Source organism: Neomonachus schauinslandi, chromosome 3 (assembly GCF_002201575.2).
Source record: "Neomonachus schauinslandi chromosome 3, ASM220157v2, whole genome shotgun sequence".
Taxonomy (NCBI): domain Eukaryota; kingdom Metazoa; phylum Chordata; class Mammalia; order Carnivora; family Phocidae; genus Neomonachus; species Neomonachus schauinslandi.
In genome coordinates, this window is record NC_058405.1 from 149830757 (window position 1) to 149849309 (window position 18553).

Sequence of the window (18553 nt, forward strand, 5' to 3'; positions counted from 1 at the left end):
GAGAGGCCATGAGTACCTTACACCAGGGTTGGGAGCCACCTGGGGGAACCCAGCTGGCCTGCAGGTCATGGGTCACTACTGGAGTAAGCCCCCACTCGCCATGGTCCTTTGTGCCAAGGAGCCACAATTAGTTGGGCTTAGTTGCTGTGCTACCTTTAGAGGCCCTTCCGCTGATGGCAGTGAGCACATCACCTCACCTCGGCCCATCCAGCAGAAGGGGTCCTCCTGGACTCAGGAATTTGAGGACATCCATCTGATCTCTCCACATTCATAACTGGCCTTTCCAACAGAGCAGGACATCCCTAAGCTTTCCACCACAGAAGGTGGGCCCTGACCTCAGGGGCAGGTAGTGGTAGTGGGCAAAGGATGCCACTGGCCCAGTACTTGGCTATTACTGGATGGATAGTGGAGAACTTGACCTTGTCACAGGGTCACATAGATTGCTGCTATCTCCAAGTCCAATTCCAAATTGCCACGGAAGGGATTCTAATTGGCTTAGCCTGAGTCAAGTGTATACACCAGTTCAACCAACTGTGGAAAGAGGAGTGGAGATTCATCTACTCTAGGTGGTGGGGATATTTTAGGGGAATGTTCTAGACTGGGCATATATTCCAAAGTGCTTTCATATGAAACTCTTTACACAGTTATAATTCATAGCATCAGATTATTACATATATGTTAGCTCTCAGACTTATAAAAGTTAATGAACTATTATATAATCTTGGATGCAGTATTTCTGTGCCCCAATTTTTTCACTTAAACTATAAAGACACTGGTAGAAGTATCTTGAATGTTTCTTATAACTCTTTATTTAAGATTCTATGGTTCTCTTTATCTCACCATATCTGTAGATGGCTACAGGCTGATCATTCAAAGAGCCAGTATTAAAAAATTAAATCCTGTGCTAAAATCACCAATACATACAGGCAAACACATGATGTACCTCCTCACCACCGGCCCAGTGTGTCACCACCCACACCCATCCTGCTCACTCTCACCATGCACACGGACATTCATATACCAGAGGTTGCTTGTTTCCATTCTTCTGGATTAAAGTCCTTGTCCTGAAACTGTGATAGGAGAGAGGACATTTTGTAGGATAGATGGGCTGAGGTGGAGGGAGGAGAACGCTGGAAAGGGCAGAGTGAAGTCTCTCCTCTAAATCCCTTGGCCTGATTTGAGGTCCTCTGTGCAGTGAGGAGCTGGAGGCTGGAGCTGAGTGAGTTAGTCAAGAAGAATTTGTGAGATTTGGAGTACGGCCAGAGCTGCTTCAGGATCCCAGTTGACAAGTGTGGCTGGAGCATGGCCAAGACACCCCAGAGACCGGCAGCTGTGGGAGCAGACCCTACACCCTGGACAAAGACTCTGGAGATCTCATAGGCTGGTGGCTATACAGTGAGCTTTCTCCCTGCAGCCTTCTGAGGAGCAGATGTCATGAAGCTGAAGCTGAAGAGGAGAAGAAGAAAGCAAGCCCGGGGTGCATGTCAAGCCGGGTGCTGGCATGGTTTGGGAATACCACTTACTTGGGACTCACTTTGCTGGAGAGCCCATGTGCAGCCCTGACTCAAAAGTTCATTTCCAGATGTTACAGGGTGAATTCTATCCCCCTAAAAATTCATAGGTTGAAGTTTTAACTCCCCGGTACTTCAGAATGTAACCATATTTGGAGACAGGGTCTTTAAAGAGCTAATTAAATTGAAATGGGGTGATGAGTGGGCCCTAATCTAATACGATTGCTGCCCTTATAGAAAGAGGAAATTGAGGCACAGACACACACAGAGGGCAGGAGACAGAGAAGGTGGCCAACTACAAGATGATGGGGAGAGAGGCCGGAACAGATCCTTCCTTCACAGCCCTCAGAGGGAACCAGCTCTGCTGACACCTTGATCTTGGACTTTTAGCCTCTAGAATTGTAAGAAAATTATTTTCTGTTGGCTAAGCCACTGGGTTTGTGGTACTTTGTTACAGCAGCCCTAGAAAACTAACATTGTTTTCCAGAGGAAATTTCTTGATTTCTGAATTTTACAAACTTCCTAATAAAACAGACTAAAAGACTCATTGAATTATAACTATCTTTTTTTCTAGGAACAGGGAGGAGACATTAATAGTATCCATGTAAACTAAACATGTCACTACAGAACAAAAAAAAAGCTCAACTTTTCAGCCCAACTAGTGACTGATGACATCACAAATAGTGAAACGGCCAGTTTCAAATAATTTCATAGCAATGTTCTCTGAAAGAAACCAACAAACTGTTTAATTATTGAGTCCTACAGGATTTCCCACAAAAGGAATTCTTTTAAACTCAGACCTGGTTTAAAAGGTAACTAGCCTGTTGATTGTCCTGGGACTCTAGTCTATAGGAATTCACATAGACACACTGGAACAAATTGGGAATATGGTGATGATTAATTGCTTAACAGGTTAAATGTAAGTTGTTCTGCTCCTTTGGTGTTCTTGAGTAGAAATATCAAACAATCTCTAGTGAGTATCTTGCAACATACAAATGCCTATTGTATACTGCAATTTTAAGTTGGATACCAAACATGAGATCAGCGGATGGTTTCCTGAAGTCTCAACCAGCTAAAATTATGTCACCAGGGGTGCTTGGGTGGTGCAGTTGGTTAAGCGTCCAACTCTTGGTTTTGGTTCAGGTCGTGATCTCAAGGTGGTGGGATCGGGCCCTGTGTGGGGTTCTGGGCTCAGCATGGAGTCTGGTTAAGACTCTCTCTCCTTTGCCCTTCCCCCTGTGTGCATTCTCTCTCCCTCTCTCTCTCTTACATTGATAAATTAATCTTTAAAAAATAAATAAAATAAAATTATGACACCAAATATGGCAAGGCATGATGCTGTCTACTGGAAACAAGTGATTTGTTTTATTACCTACATTTTGAGCACTTAATAGTAAGTTTCCTACTTCAAAAAACTGCAAAATAAAACTGGAAGAAGAGAAAGACAGAGGGACAGAGAGAGAACTATAGTATAGATAAGTTGGATCTTTTGGCCAAATTATTTTAGTCTTGACTTTGGGCTCTAGGACTAAATCCCTGAAGAAGGTGTCTTTCTCTTGTTTCTTTTAAGTTTTTTGCACAGAATACATTTCATTTTCTGATTGTGATTTGAAAAAATTAAATAGAACAGTTTTGGCTGTCTGCTGGGTCAGATAATTACTTTAAGATTCTATAACTGAAAGCTAATTGAAACTGGAACAGTATTCTTTTCCAAATGAAGCAAATTCCAATGGGTTCAGCAAAATAAAGTTGGACTGATATTAGTGACAGCAGTGATGGAAAAACTGAAAGGTGAAAATGTGCTACATTCAGGTTATGTAATAAATAAATTCTTTTGAACATAAGGAAGTATACAGCTTTTGTTAATAAAATATCAGTTTATCCCCAACCCTATTAAACACATATGGAACAATATTTAAAGAATATTGGCTTGGGGCACCTGGGTGGCTCAGATGGTGAAGCGTCTGCCTTCGGCTCAGGTCATGATCTCAGGGTCCTGGGATCGAGTCCCGCATCGGGCTCCCTGCTCCTCGGGAGCCTGCTTCTCCCTCTGCCTCTCTCTCTCTCTCTCTGTCTGTCATGAATAAATAAATAAAATCTTTAAAAAAAAAAAAAGAATATTGGCTTGAATTTGTGATATCTTTGTTAGGTTATGCTTATATTATCTTCCCTATATATTGAGAAGATATATGAGTATATTTTTTGCCTTCTTTCCCTATGTAAATGATTTATTTCAGCAAAGATTCCACTTATGGTACCCTAAATCTCTACTCATCTACCCTGAGCCTCCAGCTATGAAAGTCCAAAGGGAAATTTCATATCAGAATCCCTATTATTCATCACCAGAGAATGATGAGGCCCCTCCTATCTTTTTTTTTTCCTGACACATACTAGACATTTATTGAATGAGTAAATATGAATGAATAAATTTGAGTTTTGCCTACTTCATATAAGGGATGAAGGCCTTCAAAAACATCACTTAACAGTATTCGTATCTCATGGGCCTGTCTATTGCATGCAATCCCAGGCACAGGCTGATCTTCCAGTCATGGCAGGTAAGCAGGGATAACTTAGTAGAGATGCAGAATCTAACACGAGCAGTTCCGCTGCAGCAGTGGTGGGGTGTCCGAGAGATGGGTGTTCTTGGAGGTGCCCAACATGGAGGGGTCCGTGTCCAGCGAATCAGACATCTTGTCACTAATGGCATCTACCAGCCGCTCGAAGGCCTGCCTCACACTGATGTTCTCCTTGGCGCTGGCTTTAAAGAAGTCAAACCCAAGCTGCTCTGCAAGGAGCCAGCCCTTCTCGGCGGGAACAACCCTCTCTTCCTCCATGTCACACTTGTGCCCAACCAGGATAACCTGTGCATTGTCCCAGGAGTAGGTCTTGATCTGAGTAGCCCAATCTTGGATAGCATTGAAGGAATCCTCACTGGTAATGTCATACATCAGAATGAAGCCCATGGCCCCACGGTAATAGGCTGTGGTGATGGTCCGGTACCGCTCTTGTCCAGCTGTGTCCCAGATCTGCAGCTCCACTCGTTTTTCATGGCTGTAGACTGTATTCACCTTGAAGTCAATGCCCACAGTGCTGACGAAGGCTGGGGTAAAGGTGTCATCAGCATAGCGGAAGAGGAAGGAAGTTTTGCCAATGCTGCTGTTGCTGATGATGAGCAGTTTGAACATGCAGTCAAAATTCTGGTCGGAAGCATCTTTGACTCCAGCTTTACTATCAGTCACTGAAGCCATCTGCTCCAAATGTTGTCTCAGGATTGGGGTGGAACCCAGTTCCTCCCATTCATTCCTTCTGCAAATACTTACTGAGCACGTTGCTCTGGGTCAAGCCCGGTGCTGGGTATAGGGACTACAAATATGAATCAGAAATGGTGTATGACCTCTGAGTGGCCACAGATTAGAGTGAAAAAGCATGTAAACACAGGGTAACAAGTCAGTAGACAAGTCATAAGACGGAGGGAAGCCTTGGCCCAGGAAGCCCACAAGAAACATCTGATATCTAACCCAATTTGAAGGCACGATGGTCAAGAGAGTCTACCATAGGAGGCAGCTCCTGAGCTGAATTTTGAAAAGAAAAAGCCAAAACAGTAAACACATGAATACTCCAGGAAAGGCTCAGCACAGGGCTATCATTCCTGTTTCAAAAATGTTCATGGCTCCCCATGGCTCTAAAGATCAAGCCCAAACTGTTTAACTTGACAAAGAACCAACTAACCAAAGAATAAACTCTCTAAACTTTATCCTCCCCTAAGCCTTCTCCCTACCAACCTGTGCCACTTTTATACCAAATTACACTTTAAATATGCCATGTTATTTCTTGCTTTGTCCCTTTAGACATGTATTCTTTCTGTTCACAACACTCTTCTAATAAACTCCTCTTCATCCTTATAGACCCAAATGCAGTCTCACCTTCCCTGTGCATGGCAGAGGTATACGTGCCCTCCTGCCTCTACGCCCCCTGAGCACACTAACAGCACTGGTATCATTTCACAACTGTTTACTCTTCCAGCTCCTCCATCAGACCAAGCATCTTGGACCTAATGTACTTCATTTCTGCATCTCTAGCCTCTAGCGCAAGTCCTAGTACATAATCAGCACTCAGTAAATGTGTGCTGGATTAATAAAAGTTACATCATCCCTCTGGGACTCAATGTCATTATCTGGAAAATGGAAAGGACAATTTCTGCCCTGCTTTTCTTACAGGGCTGTTATAGGACTCAAATGAGATAAAAATAAGTAAGACCTTAGTAAACTGGTAAGTCCCACACAGCTGTGAACATAAGTCATTATTGTTCCAAAACTCTTAAATCCTTGATCCTTTATTTATTTGCTCACTCATCCATTCAGCAAGTATTTACTTATGTGCCAGGCCTTCCCTGAGATCCCAGCTCTCTCAAACCTGCCACCTTTCCTAGAACACTTTGGATCTGAACCCCATAATCTAGCACTTGGTCCCATAGTCCTATTTGAGTAGCAGGTGCCCTACTTCTCCACCTGCAATCTCTCCTTATGCTCAGCACTGGGTTCTTGGACAGGTGTGTAAGTGATCAGAAAAGGGTGGGAGGACAGCCCTCACATGAGATAATGTCCAGGGTGTCACTCTTTTTAGAAATTCCTGTTTTAGAAGGAAATAGCCAACAAAACCAAAAGACAACAGACAGAATGGGAGCAGATATTTGCAAATGACATATCAGATAAAGAGCTAGTATCCAAAAATCTATAAAGAACTTATCAAACTCAACACCCAAAGAACAAATAATCCGATCAAGAAATGGGCAGAAGATATGAACAGACATTTCTCCAAAGAAGACATCCAAATGGCCAACAGACACATGAAAAAAATGCTCAACATCACTCATCACAATGAGATACCACCTCGCATCAGTCAGAATGGCTAAAATTAACAAGTCAGGAAATGACAGATGTTGGCAGGGATGCGGAGAAAGGGGAACCCTCCTACACTGTTGGTGGGAATGCAAGCTGGTACAGCCACTCTGGAAAACATTATGGAGGTTCCTCAAAAAGTTGAAAATAGAGCCATTCTACGACCCAGCAATTGCACTACTGGGTATTTACGCCAAAGATACAAATGTAGTGATCTGAAGGGGCACCTGCACCCCAATGTTTATAGCAGTAATGTCCACAATAGCCAAACTATGGAAAAAGCCCAGATGTCCATCAACATGAATGGATAAAGAAGATGTGGTATATATACATAGTGGAATACTACTCAGCCATCAAAAAATGAAATCTTGCCATTTGCAACAATGAGGATGGAAATAGAGGGTGTTATACTAAGCAAAATAAGCCAATCAGAGAAGATAATTATCATATGATCTCGCTGATATGTGGAATTTAAGAAACAAAATAGAGGATCATAGGGGAAGAGAGGAAAAAAATAAAACAAGATGAAATCAGAGAGGGAGACAAACCAGACTCTTAAGCATAGGAAACAAACTGAAGGCTGCTGGAGGGGAAAAGGGTGGGGGGATGGGGTAACTGAATGAAGGACACTAAGGAGGGCACGTGATGTAAGGAGCACTGGGTATTACATGCAACTGATTAATCACTGACCTCTACCTCTGAACCTGATAATACATTATATGCCAATTAATTGAATTTAAATTTTAAAAATTTTAATAAATAAAAGAAATTCCTTTTTTTAAATCATTTTTTTTAAAGATTTTATTTATTTATTTGAGAGAGAGAAAATGAGAGACAGAGAGCATGAGAGGGAGGAGGGTCAGAGGGAGAAGCATACTCCCTGCCGAGCAGGGAGCCCGATGCGGGACTGGATCCTGGGACTCCAGGATAATGACCTGAGCCGAAGGCAGTCGCTTAACCAACTGAGCCACCCAGGCGCCCAAAGAAATTCCTTTTTTTGTTCCCCAAAGGAAAAGAAAGAGATTTTGACTGGTGGATTTAGCTCTATACACCTCTCAGGTGAGGGCTGTAAGGACAAGGAACTGACAAATGTAGAGAAGTTTAAAGCTCTCTTGAAGAAAGGTCAAATATGTAGGATTATTAATAGCCCTTTAATGATGTAGAAAAGATGTTAGGGTTTGAAGCCGATGGCCAAGAAAGAATTTTTGAGACGTCTTTGGTGCAAAAAGGTGATTTTATTAAAGCATGGGGACAGGACCCATGGGCAGAAAGAGTTGCTGTCCCCTCCTATCTGTTTTTAGGATGTTTTCTACTAACATATGGATACAGTCTGGGAATCCAGTGTGACCATCTCTACACCTCATCATGTTCTTTGTTTCTGTAGACAGTAGGTCTCCTCATTACTGCTGTTAACCAGGTATGACCAGTTCTAGTAATCCGCTTGAGGGCAGAGCACCCTCCAGCTCTGTCTCTGCCTGATCCCTTGGCTTGCCATTCCCTATTTAATGAAATAAATAGAGCCTCCATGAAATGGTTTGTTGTTGTTATTGTTTTTCTCCATGGGAATGTCAAATCCCAGGATAGCAGGGCAGTGTGAGAGAAACCCTGGTTGTGTTTCTATCCAAGGTATTTCCTTGTCCCATCTTAGGAAAGCCCCTTCCCAACTTGGGCTTTAAAGGAAAGATGTCTTCTGTAGATACATCCTCCTGTCCTTTCCCCACCTCCATCTTCCCCTACTCCTCATTAAGGGGCTCATCCTCTCTCTTGGGAAATCTCTCCCATAGGAGGAAGAGGCTTTGACAAGGTGTTCTTCGGGGCACTGATGCTGGTTCAGTCAGCTCTGGAGCGGAGGGACAGACTCTAGGCCCCTGAATGAGGGTGAAATTGGATGTTCTAATCCCAGTTTCATCTCCCCACCATGAGAACTGCAATCGGTTTCCCTTGCTAGTAACCTAGAAGTAATCACACCTCACCAATGTAAGCATTACTTTTTGTGCAAGACAACACAATCTAAACTCACATAGAAGAAAGGATATTTCTCCTATTAGCATGGCTTTTTTCTTACTCTTTTCAGAAAAATGGAACCCACTGTTTTTGAGGGCAAGAAACACTTGTTTCTTTACTGGGCCCAACTTGAAGATTTAAGTCACCAAACCAGCTGTCCAAGAAGGTGGCTCAGGCTTCACTCAGATTCTTTGGATTCCAAGTTTCCCATTGATAGGACTGTGACAATGAGGGGGATATTCTAGTGCATCCCATCTCTCTCTATTGTGCTCATATAGCAATTATATAACTTCTCCTTTACAACTTATGTGAGGAGGTACATAGGGACTTTGTGGGATATGCATAGATAAAAGAGACAATCTGAATTCTAGGAGTGTAGAAATGAACAAGTTGATATAGCAACTAGTCATGATATAAAAAAATGAAATAACTAATAAGTTGCAAATGAGGATGGAGGGGAGTTGATTTTAACTGGGGAGGGTTGATTTTGATCAGAAAAGATTTTTTGGAAGTGGTATCATTTAATATCCTTCAATAGGAGTAGGGTTTTGATAGGTGAACAATGGCATTAAGGTCAGATGAAATAACATACAAAGGCCTAGAGTATTAAAGAATATGGTACTGTTGTGGGGAACAGTATAAGTAAAGCAACAAAAATGCATTTTCAATTTTGAGAAAAAGAATCTTCTCATCTGGGGCACCTGGGTGGCTCAGTCGTTAAGCGTCTGCCTTCGGCTCGGGTCGTGATCGCAGAGTCCTGGGATCGAGCCCTGCATCGGGCTCCCTGCTCGGCGGGGAGCCTGCTTCTCCCTCTCCCACTCCCCCTGCTTGTGTTCCCTCTCTCACTGTGTCTCTCTCTGTCAAATAAATATACAAAATCTTAAAAAAAAAAAAAAAAAGAATCTTCTCATCTAATTTTTGGTTGAGAGATGTAACTCTACGTTACCGAGAAGGCTGGATTGGAAAGACACATATCAAATACTTGTTAGGGCTGGTGAGCTCTGCTTGGACATATCATGCTTCCTTAAGGTCATCTATAGCTAGCAGAAATCCAGTCCTGTCATTTCTATGCCTTAGAGGATCTTCTCTGTTGTTTGAGGCCTTGTATCTCCCCATCGGTGCTATTAACCAATTTTGAATTCTCCTAGTAATACATAGAGAGGGTCAAAGTCTCTCTTTGTATTGTATTACACTAGAAATACCCTTGAAAGTACATAGTAGAAACATAGGTAACTTTACAGTTAGAAAAGAAAAACCATTAAAGCAAGTAATGTGCTAATATCACTTTAATATTTACCTTATTATTCATGATGGTTATTATGTATGTTTGAAGATCCATAAAATTGATTTTCTACACACTGGGGAATAAATGGGCTATTTAAAACCAGAGGCTCACAAACAAATCCCCTGAGGTGCATGAGAGCACATTTCCCTCCTGATAATCACCCACAATTAGAACAGATTCTTGCAGATACATAAATTAAAGCAATAAAATGAGATAACTATAAATAGCACTGCTTATTCACACTGAAAGAATCGAGCTGTAAACTACAAATCCTTGCTCAAAATAACTTTGTTCTATAGTTGCAAGCACTGATAAGAATAGGCTATGGAATCTCCAGATGGGAAGAAATCCTAGTCTTTTCTTCCAAACTAGATTGGATCAAACCTCCCAAAGGCATAAGAATCTGTCTTGCTCTGATCAGCCATATCAGTGAGCATCCACAGATGAGGCTGAAAAAGAATTGAGAGTGCTAACGGGTGTTTCTTACTTACTGGTCACACCTATACAGTATTCCTCTCTGAAGAGGTGAGAACTGGGCAGAGGCCAGCAGATGTCACACGCTGTGCCAATGCTCAGGGACAGAGGATCTCTTCTTACCCCCGGTTGGCTTGGTTGAGAACTCTGTCCTGAAGAGGCTTCTGAGATACTAAATCTGAAATCAGGATACCAGTCTGGAGGTCTGTGGGGAGACCAAGAGCCAAGATATGGAACCAAAATAGGACAAAGATTCAAAATCAGGGATTCTAAAGGGGTTGGGGTAGACGGGCTGGGTCCCTTTAAAAGATCTGGAATGAGGTGGACCACACTTCCATTCCTGGGTATTAAGTAGAGATACTATTTCCTCAGAGCAAGTTTTCTTAACATGAACTGCTTGAAAGACAATTGACTAATTAAAGAACATGTTTTGCATAACACAAATTTCCTACAATTATAATCAAGAACTAGCACCAAAATAAGAAAAATGAAAATGCTATGGCTCACACAGGCTAGGAATACATTGCTGCTTTGTGTGCTGGCGCTCATTTAACTCTGCTTTCTTTTGTTATACTAATTCTGTGTTTTGTTTGTAATAACAATGAAAGTGATAATAATTGTGTATAAAAAACTCTAGATCCTAGCCCTCTCCCATGCAAATAGTTATGTTTATAACAAATTTTTTGATAACGTGAGCTTTCCATAGGAGTACAATTTATGCACTATGTATGGCAGAATAGATATTTCATTTACATTTCTTTGCTTTAAATTTAATATTATTCATTTCAAAAATACAGAAAATGGCAAGAAGTATATCTGGAAAGACACACCCTCAAGGACTTTACAATCCAGTGTAGATAAGACCTGCTCATTTCTCCAGCTATTCAATCAGCCATGCTTTCCTCAAAAAAAAAAAAAAAAAAAAACCACAAAAAACTCTTTTAAATTATGTTTTTAGAACTATCAAGTCTTAGAGATGAAAACAAAGTCAGAATCTATCATCTGGTTCCAGCTATCTTCTCAGGTGTGAAATATGAGAAATCATGAGTAAAGGAAGTGCTGAGGCCACAGAGAGGGTGGGCAGGTACTGCCAATACTGGGCAAGATTTGGGCCAGGAAGATCCCGCTTGGCAGTTCAGAGGTGGAGTCAGGATGGGGGAAGAGACTCCTTGCTTGCTTTATCTAGTGCTATGGAGAAGCCAATCTTTACTGCACTGAAGATTTAATCGTACTGAAGTTAGAATTCTCAGAAAAAATATATTTGCCAACTTCATGAGTAAATGCCATTTCTTTCTTTTCTTTTCTTTTCATTTTTTTAAATGCCATTTCTTTTATGATGTGTTTTTGCAATGCAAATTATTGTATGTTCTTTTGAGAAATGTGTCACTAAAATTCTGATGGCTTCAATATTTGATGAGGCAGCACAGTGTACAGCCCTGCATGGTACATACTAAAAGGGATTTAGATCAGTAAACTGTGCTAGAAAATTAAAAGAACATTAGATTTTGATCTCAGAATTTCAACTGTAATGAACTATATTCAGGCATTTTTTTCTGTGAGGCAGTTTGTGCTTTTTATATATTTCTTTTCAATGAGTGCAACAGGCTTGCAAGATAGAGATTACTGTAGAGATGAAGACAGGAAAGTCCACAGTGGGTGTAACCTGCCTATGGTAAAACACAGCAGGTATTAGCCAAGTAAGGATTTAAACAGGGTCTGATCTACTGCAAAGTCAGGAAAAAAATTATGGGAGAAATAGTTGTTCCTGCAATTTTTATACTCATTTTAAGAGAAAATCTTTTTATTTACTTATTTTTTTAAGCTCTTCAGCGGAGTCTTCAGGATCCTCGTAATGAAACCCTGGTAAACTAACCTAATCATTTCTTATAAATTGAAACTCAATATTCCTGTTGTCTCAATATCACCTGGGGAGTATCTTTTATAAAACCCTACAAAAATAGAACATCTACAAAAAAAGAAATTTAATCTGTCTTCTTTTAAAAGATAACACTAATTTTATTAATTTAATCTTCTGACATTTCAAAACATGAATCATATTTATCATAAAATAATATATTCACATTATATTTTAAAAATATAGCAATTAGAGATGAAAGAAACCAATTCTAACTCCGTTAGACTAAAAAGGCAAATGCTTGCATGCTGTTGTGATTTGTACATTTCATAGTTTTTTTCTTATGCGTATTTTTAATATATTATGAATTCAGACTGTCCCCTTTTCACCTGTTAACCTTAACATATAAGAACTGGTAATTTAATCTTGACTCTTTGGTTAACGCAAATAAGACTAGAAAGAGTGGGTAGAAAGAAAAAGAACAAAAAGAATGGATAAAAGCTTCCTTCAGCCCTTAATATGTTAAATTCTAATTTTTTCTGAAGGCCTCATCCCATCCCCAATATGTAAGTGGGTTTAAATATCTTAGTTATAAGCTCAGGCAGCTACAACAAAATACCATAGACCGGATGGCTTAAACAGTAGACATTTATTTCTCAGAGTTCTAAGATCAAGGTGTTGGCAGATTATTCTGTGTCCAGTGAGGACCTGCTTTCCGGGTTGCAGACCATGACCTCTCACTGTGTGCTTGTATGGCTTTTCCTTGATGCATGCACTTGGAGAGAGAGAGCTCTCTGTCTTCCTCTTCTTATAAAGGGCACTAATCTCATCATGAGGTCCTACCTTCATGACCTCATCTAAATCTAATTACCTTTTAAAGGCCTCATCTCCAAATATTGTCACTTGGGAGGTAGGGCTTCGACATATGAATCGTGGGAGGACACGAATATTCAGCCCCAAATAACAAGAAAACTATAGTTTAACACAGAGTAAAGGCCATGATTGTGCTGTAAGCAGAGTCCAAAAAGTTCAACCAAGGAAAATGGGGCCAGTGTTATTGTGAGGGGAGTGAACGACCTGGGTGATGGGAAACTGTCACTAGTTACATCACATCTGAACTTGAGCTATCACGGGGCATGTTATCTCTCTGGTTTTGAAGGACCTCTTATACAATCCTATTGTATAACAATAGGTTCTGAGCTAATAAAGATGATGCCCCTAGTCTTCCCTTGCTGGATATTATTTCAGCCATTTTAAACTGTGTGTTTAAGGCTGATAGGTTCCATTTTCAATGCCAGTTCTAATTAGTTAGTGATGGCCACCTGAGCACTGCATTGAAGAGAATGCAGAGGCCATGCCTTGGCTGAGAGGAATCTACAGCCTGATTGATTAGTACTGTCCAGAATGACTGTGGGAAGGAAGGATGTAGGTGTGCATAATGTAATTTGGCCTTCCGGGGTTTTAGGCATGTTAGTGTTACTACTAATGAGGCCATTCAGGGAGATCCTTCCAGAGAGGCTGAGGCAGAGAGGGAAAGTTGCCCGAAAGGATTGCCAAAGAGAATCTGAGAGAGGAACCAAAGCTGGTGACCTGAGTCAGGAAGAACTTGATTATTCCATGGATTCAGAGTAAGCCAATCACTAATGCCCTATAAATATGAAGAACTAGGCTCTCTATCCAGTTAGAAATTAGGGGGCAGTTCAAGAGGGGGCTGAAACAGGAAATGCCTGAGGCCCACTCTGGTGATTTGTAAGAGCAAACAAGCTTGCAGAATAGATACCCACCATTAGTGCCACACAGCTGGGGGTGGGATGAGGCTGAGAAGTTGAACTTCACCTAAAGCAGTAGTTCTCAATGCTGACTGCATCTCAGATTTACCTAGGGACTTTTACAACTATACCTCTGCCTGTGATCCACCTTAGAGAAGATAAGTAAGGGGGGTGAGCCCAGGTATTTTAGCTTAAAAGCTTCCTAGAATATTGTGGGCCACTGGCCTAAAGGAAGAAGAACGAGTATACTGGTATTCCCAATTAATGAGACGGATCTGAAAGCCTATTGTGGAAGAGAAGGATCAAGAATGGATCATGGTGAAAGAATTTGAGAAGGCCTCCATCCTTACTACCAACTAGTAGCTCACTGAACTCCATCTTGAGCTATATCTGGAAGTTTTGAGGCCTAAAGGGAGGACTTCATTCAGTACCTTCTCTACCAAGTCTGGAACTGAAAGGAGAGGGTGAGCAGAAAGTAGGATCTGGAAGTAGGATAGGAAAAAGCCAAAGAGAAACATGGAGAAACAACAAGGAAGCCAAAAGTTCTCCCAGTCTTTAAATATGTTTGTAAAATACTACTCAGGGTCTGGATGCATGAGAAAATCAGGTGAAGGAGATGGAGACACTTAGCTTAGAGGAAAGAAGCAACAGGGACCGTAACTGTCTTTAAATGTTTAAATGAAAAGTCATAACTGCCTGATCTTCTGATAAAGCCAGCCATGTGCCAAATTCTAGAGTAAGCAAAATCCGAAACTCTTGGCATAAAGAGAGGGTTAGACTTTGTTAGTGTGGCTCTAAAAGCAGAATTAGGATTGAGGGGTTTAAAGTTCCAAGGATGCAGAATTCAGTTCAACCACAAGAACTTTCTATATGAGGTACATTGTATAAAGGTAAAAGGGCTTTAATCTGATGCACTGAGTCTAAGTCCTGTATCTACCACTATTAACTGTGCAATCCTGAGAAATGTACTTAAGCTCTCTGCGTTACTATTTCCTCACCAATAAAATACAGGCAATAATACAGTTTTGAGGCTCATATGTGATCATATATATAAAGGCCCAAATATAATATCTAGTTTTGAGCAGGTAAAATGTTTCAGATGTTTTTCCTGCTCTCTCCTCACTTACCAGTTGAGGGTCTGCTCGTACCATATATGGGCTGGTCCAGCTCTGTGCAATTTGGTAAATGGAAAAGAGAATTGGAAGGAGAGGCAGAGCAGAGAGAAGGGGTAGAGTGCAGAATCTTCCATGACCAACATTTAGCATTTGGTAATGGATATGTGGTTTTACCCTGGATCAAAGGGATGCCATGGAAGGCAGCCACACATGGAAGGCAGCCAGGTGTCTCACTAACATCCCACCCAAGAGAGGTGGCTGCCAGGAAAGTCGACCCTGGCCACGAGAAACAGTGGGGTGAATCACCAAGAATAGGAGCAGATGGTAGAAATGGGTGAAGTGGGAGCCCTCCTATTGGGCCTTTGGAAAATTCACATAAGCACCAATGAGGGAACCAGATTTGGATGTCTGCCACAGAAAGGGAGCCAACAGCTGGCACTTCCACAGAGGCCTTCAACACCCCAGGCAGGTGAGAAACACTTGTCTGTCCCTCCTGTCCCTCTTCCCTGTCTCCACACAGAGAGGAGGAGGTGGGCCACAGAGGGGCGTGGCCCAGGGGTAGGTAAGCCCCTCCGTGGTAGGGGAGCTGGCCAGGGCTGGGAGAGGGAACATGGTCATTGTATTGAAGCAAGACTGAAGATTTAAATTGGACTAAACTGGATTGGGCTTTTTATCCCTGAAAGCGAGGAGAACTCTAGAGGTCTGCCAGAGATACTGTCAGGGGGCACAACAGGGAGATTGTGAACAGTGCAGAGTTGAAGGCAGTGATTGTAGAAAAACAAAATCATTTCATATTTCACCTTCTTATGAACTAGGATTGTTTGATAAACCAGATGCAGTAGCTAATATTTTCATTAACAACAAAGTGGCAAAGAGGAAAGACTAAATGATAGAGCTTTGGGGAAATGCCCTGGTGATGAGTCACTCACTGTGTGATGATGCGGGTGGGTTTCCCCTGAAGGGACTGGAACTGCTCGCCCACCAGTGGTCCTCAACAGAGGTCAGCGGTGGGGCAAGAAATCAGAACTCTGGGACCTGGAGCCCAACTGCCTGGATCTCCCAGGAAGGGCACCTTCTGAGGCCCTGGGGAGCTCCCCAGGCACGTGGGCTGCTAGGAATGACATGCTTCCTCATGGAGGGGATGGAGCATTGACTTATTCTCTGTTTTCCCTTTCCCATTCATTGTCCCTGACTTTCATTAAGCTTTGATCAACTTCTTGCATGTTTTGACTTTTGATGTCCTGAGGAGAATGAAGGGAAAAGCTCCTCAACCACACTTGGGGCAAAGTAGCACAGATGAGGATTGTGACTCCTGCCCTGAGGCCACAGTGGTGGTGGCAGCCTTGGGCACTAGCTGCCAAGAGCTTTGCCCCAAAAGTAACCATCACACAGCAGCCAATTACGTCGGAGGTAGTGGCCAAAATAGGGGTACTTGAGGGAGATGGGTTGCTGATACACATGACAGGGGACCCGGAGAGGTTCTCAAGATTCTTAAGCACAGCAGGAGACACTGAGGGTGGGGGACTAATTTATGTCAATGAAACTAGTGTGAGTTAAACCATATCATTTGAGTTACACTATAATTGGAGTTATCCAACAATGGAATGAGCTCCTTGCTACTACAAGTGTTTGAAAGATAAATATCTTCCTTTTAGGGAATCCTCTGAGGGTGTTCCTGTGACATTTATTTATTCAACATGTGTTTATTTTGCATTTACCGTATATCAAGCATTGTGCTAAGCTTACCCACAGTCTCTAGTAGTAACTGTGGAAACTGAGGAAACTGAAGCTTAAAAGTTACATAAGTTGTTTAAGATCGTAACAGCTAATGAGCAGTAGAGATAGGGTGTGACAACAGGTTGCTGAGCTCTAACCATTACCTTGCACTCGCTCCAAAGGTGAGTATGCTAGAGTACACCGTCTAGTGAGGGAGGCTGAAACAATGACAGACTGATTCACTGATGCAGTTATGCACAAATTATTATGGGGCAAGGAGAAGAGGGAATGGAGGGGATGGTCAGGAGTGGCTTCTTAGAGGATGTGTCTCCAAGACTGTGTCTTAAATGATGTGTAGGAGTTAGAAGAGGAAGGGAGCACCATGTGAGACGGTGAGAGGAAGCTGACATTCCAGACAGAGGAGCCAAGTGAAATGATTCTCACACAAGGCTAGTTCAATAAATATTGGTTGAGTAGCTGAATAACAGTATGGACAAGTCAAGACACAACATAGCTTTGAGGGGACAGGGGTGGGGGCATTCCAAGCACGTCAGCAAGAAATGCAAAGGGCAAGGTGGGTAATGTCAGTGAGGCTGCAAATATCCCGGAAGGCCATGAGCTAGATTGGGGGGAAAAAAAAAAAAAGCAGCTATGGGGGCAGCAGATATGTCTGGAGGTTGCTTTCCAAGAGTAGATTTTGGAATCTAAGATTTTTGAGGTGGAGCACTTTCAGATGATGAGAAGATGCATGGGGTCACTGTGGCAGGGTTGTCTGAAATAAACAGGTGGTAAAGGCCATTGGAGTTTGAAGAATATTCCAACATTTCGCAGCTAGGGGGATTCCTTACAACATTAGGAATCAATAATTCTATTAATTACCTGGCTTTTCTTGAAATGAATGAGTTTGTAAAATGTTTTACTATCAAATTGTCAACATAGGTTTAAGGATAGAACACACAGTTTAGCTAGAGGGCTGCGAAAGTCTTAGCCACTAAAGGCGTCTTTGGTGTTTATAGAAATCTTGAGGAGCTTCCTCCAGTCCCATACATCCTCTTCTTAGACACCTTCCTGGTGTGTGAGGCACAGGTGATAACTATCAGTATAAAAAGTCGCATCTGAACACGGTTACACAAACAGAGCACCTCCGAGCACTTTAGTATGTTTTTACCTCTGAACAACTGACCTTGCGGAGGTCATGATTTCTTGTCACATGAACCCCTATCACACCCTGCTATTCTTCTGTTCAGAAAAGCAACACAGATCCCAACCATGTCTAAGAAGCTGGAATAAATGGGTTCACTGCCAACTATAATTATTAAAGCTTGACTTTTCACTTCTCCCCAATAAGAAGAAAGCATAGAAACACAAACACATCATTTGAGTCAAACTGAGAAGACCAATTTTGATCATCAGAAGGGGCAATGCGGCAGAAATGGGAGATCGTCTTTGACAACTAAATTAAACATTGACTTTGTCAACTGCTACCTGTTTCTTCATAGCTGCAAAGCTTCTGGGGAAAAGATTGTTCTGGGCTCAGAATCCTCATAAGTTTCTGTATCTTCTGGGTGAAACTCAAAAAGATGGTTCCTATGGGACATAATCCCTACTCAATCTAAGTCTTGGAGACAGGATTGTGTGTGTATTGTGTGTGCGTCTCACTGCCACACTCTTCCCCTGCCGCTCACTGCGAAAGATCACGTTGATCTCAATTCTATCATTTGAGAAAAACATTCCCAACCTTAAAAAAAAAATGGCCTCAAATTTCAACTTTTGAATTTTTATGGTTGACTTACAAAGGGCTAAAGACTGAGGGGGAGCATGGGAGGTTTGGAATGGAAATACTGACTGCGTTCTGACCTTACTGATGCTGACAAGCGTCTACTCCACTTAAATCTCACAGATGCAAACACGAGTTTCTTGTGGGGT

At 41.9% G+C, this 18553-nt stretch overlaps 1 protein-coding gene across 1 annotated transcript; it reads right to left on the minus strand.

Annotated features, from left to right (window-relative positions):
• Positions 1 to 4099: 4099 nt before the first annotated feature.
• Positions 4100 to 4759, minus strand: LOC110592265 (ras-related protein Rab-3B-like). The gene has a single exon (XM_044913364.1). It carries the CDS (start codon positions 4757 to 4759, stop codon positions 4100 to 4102), a length of 660 nt encoding a protein of 219 aa, XP_044769299.1.
• Positions 4760 to 18553: the final 13794 nt, after the last annotated feature.

Excerpts from the sequence above, each read along its gene's own strand:
- LOC110592265 (XM_044913364.1), bottom strand. The coding sequence starts at position 4,759 with ATGGCTTCAGTGACTGATAGTAAAGCTGGAGTCAAAGATGCTTCCGAC.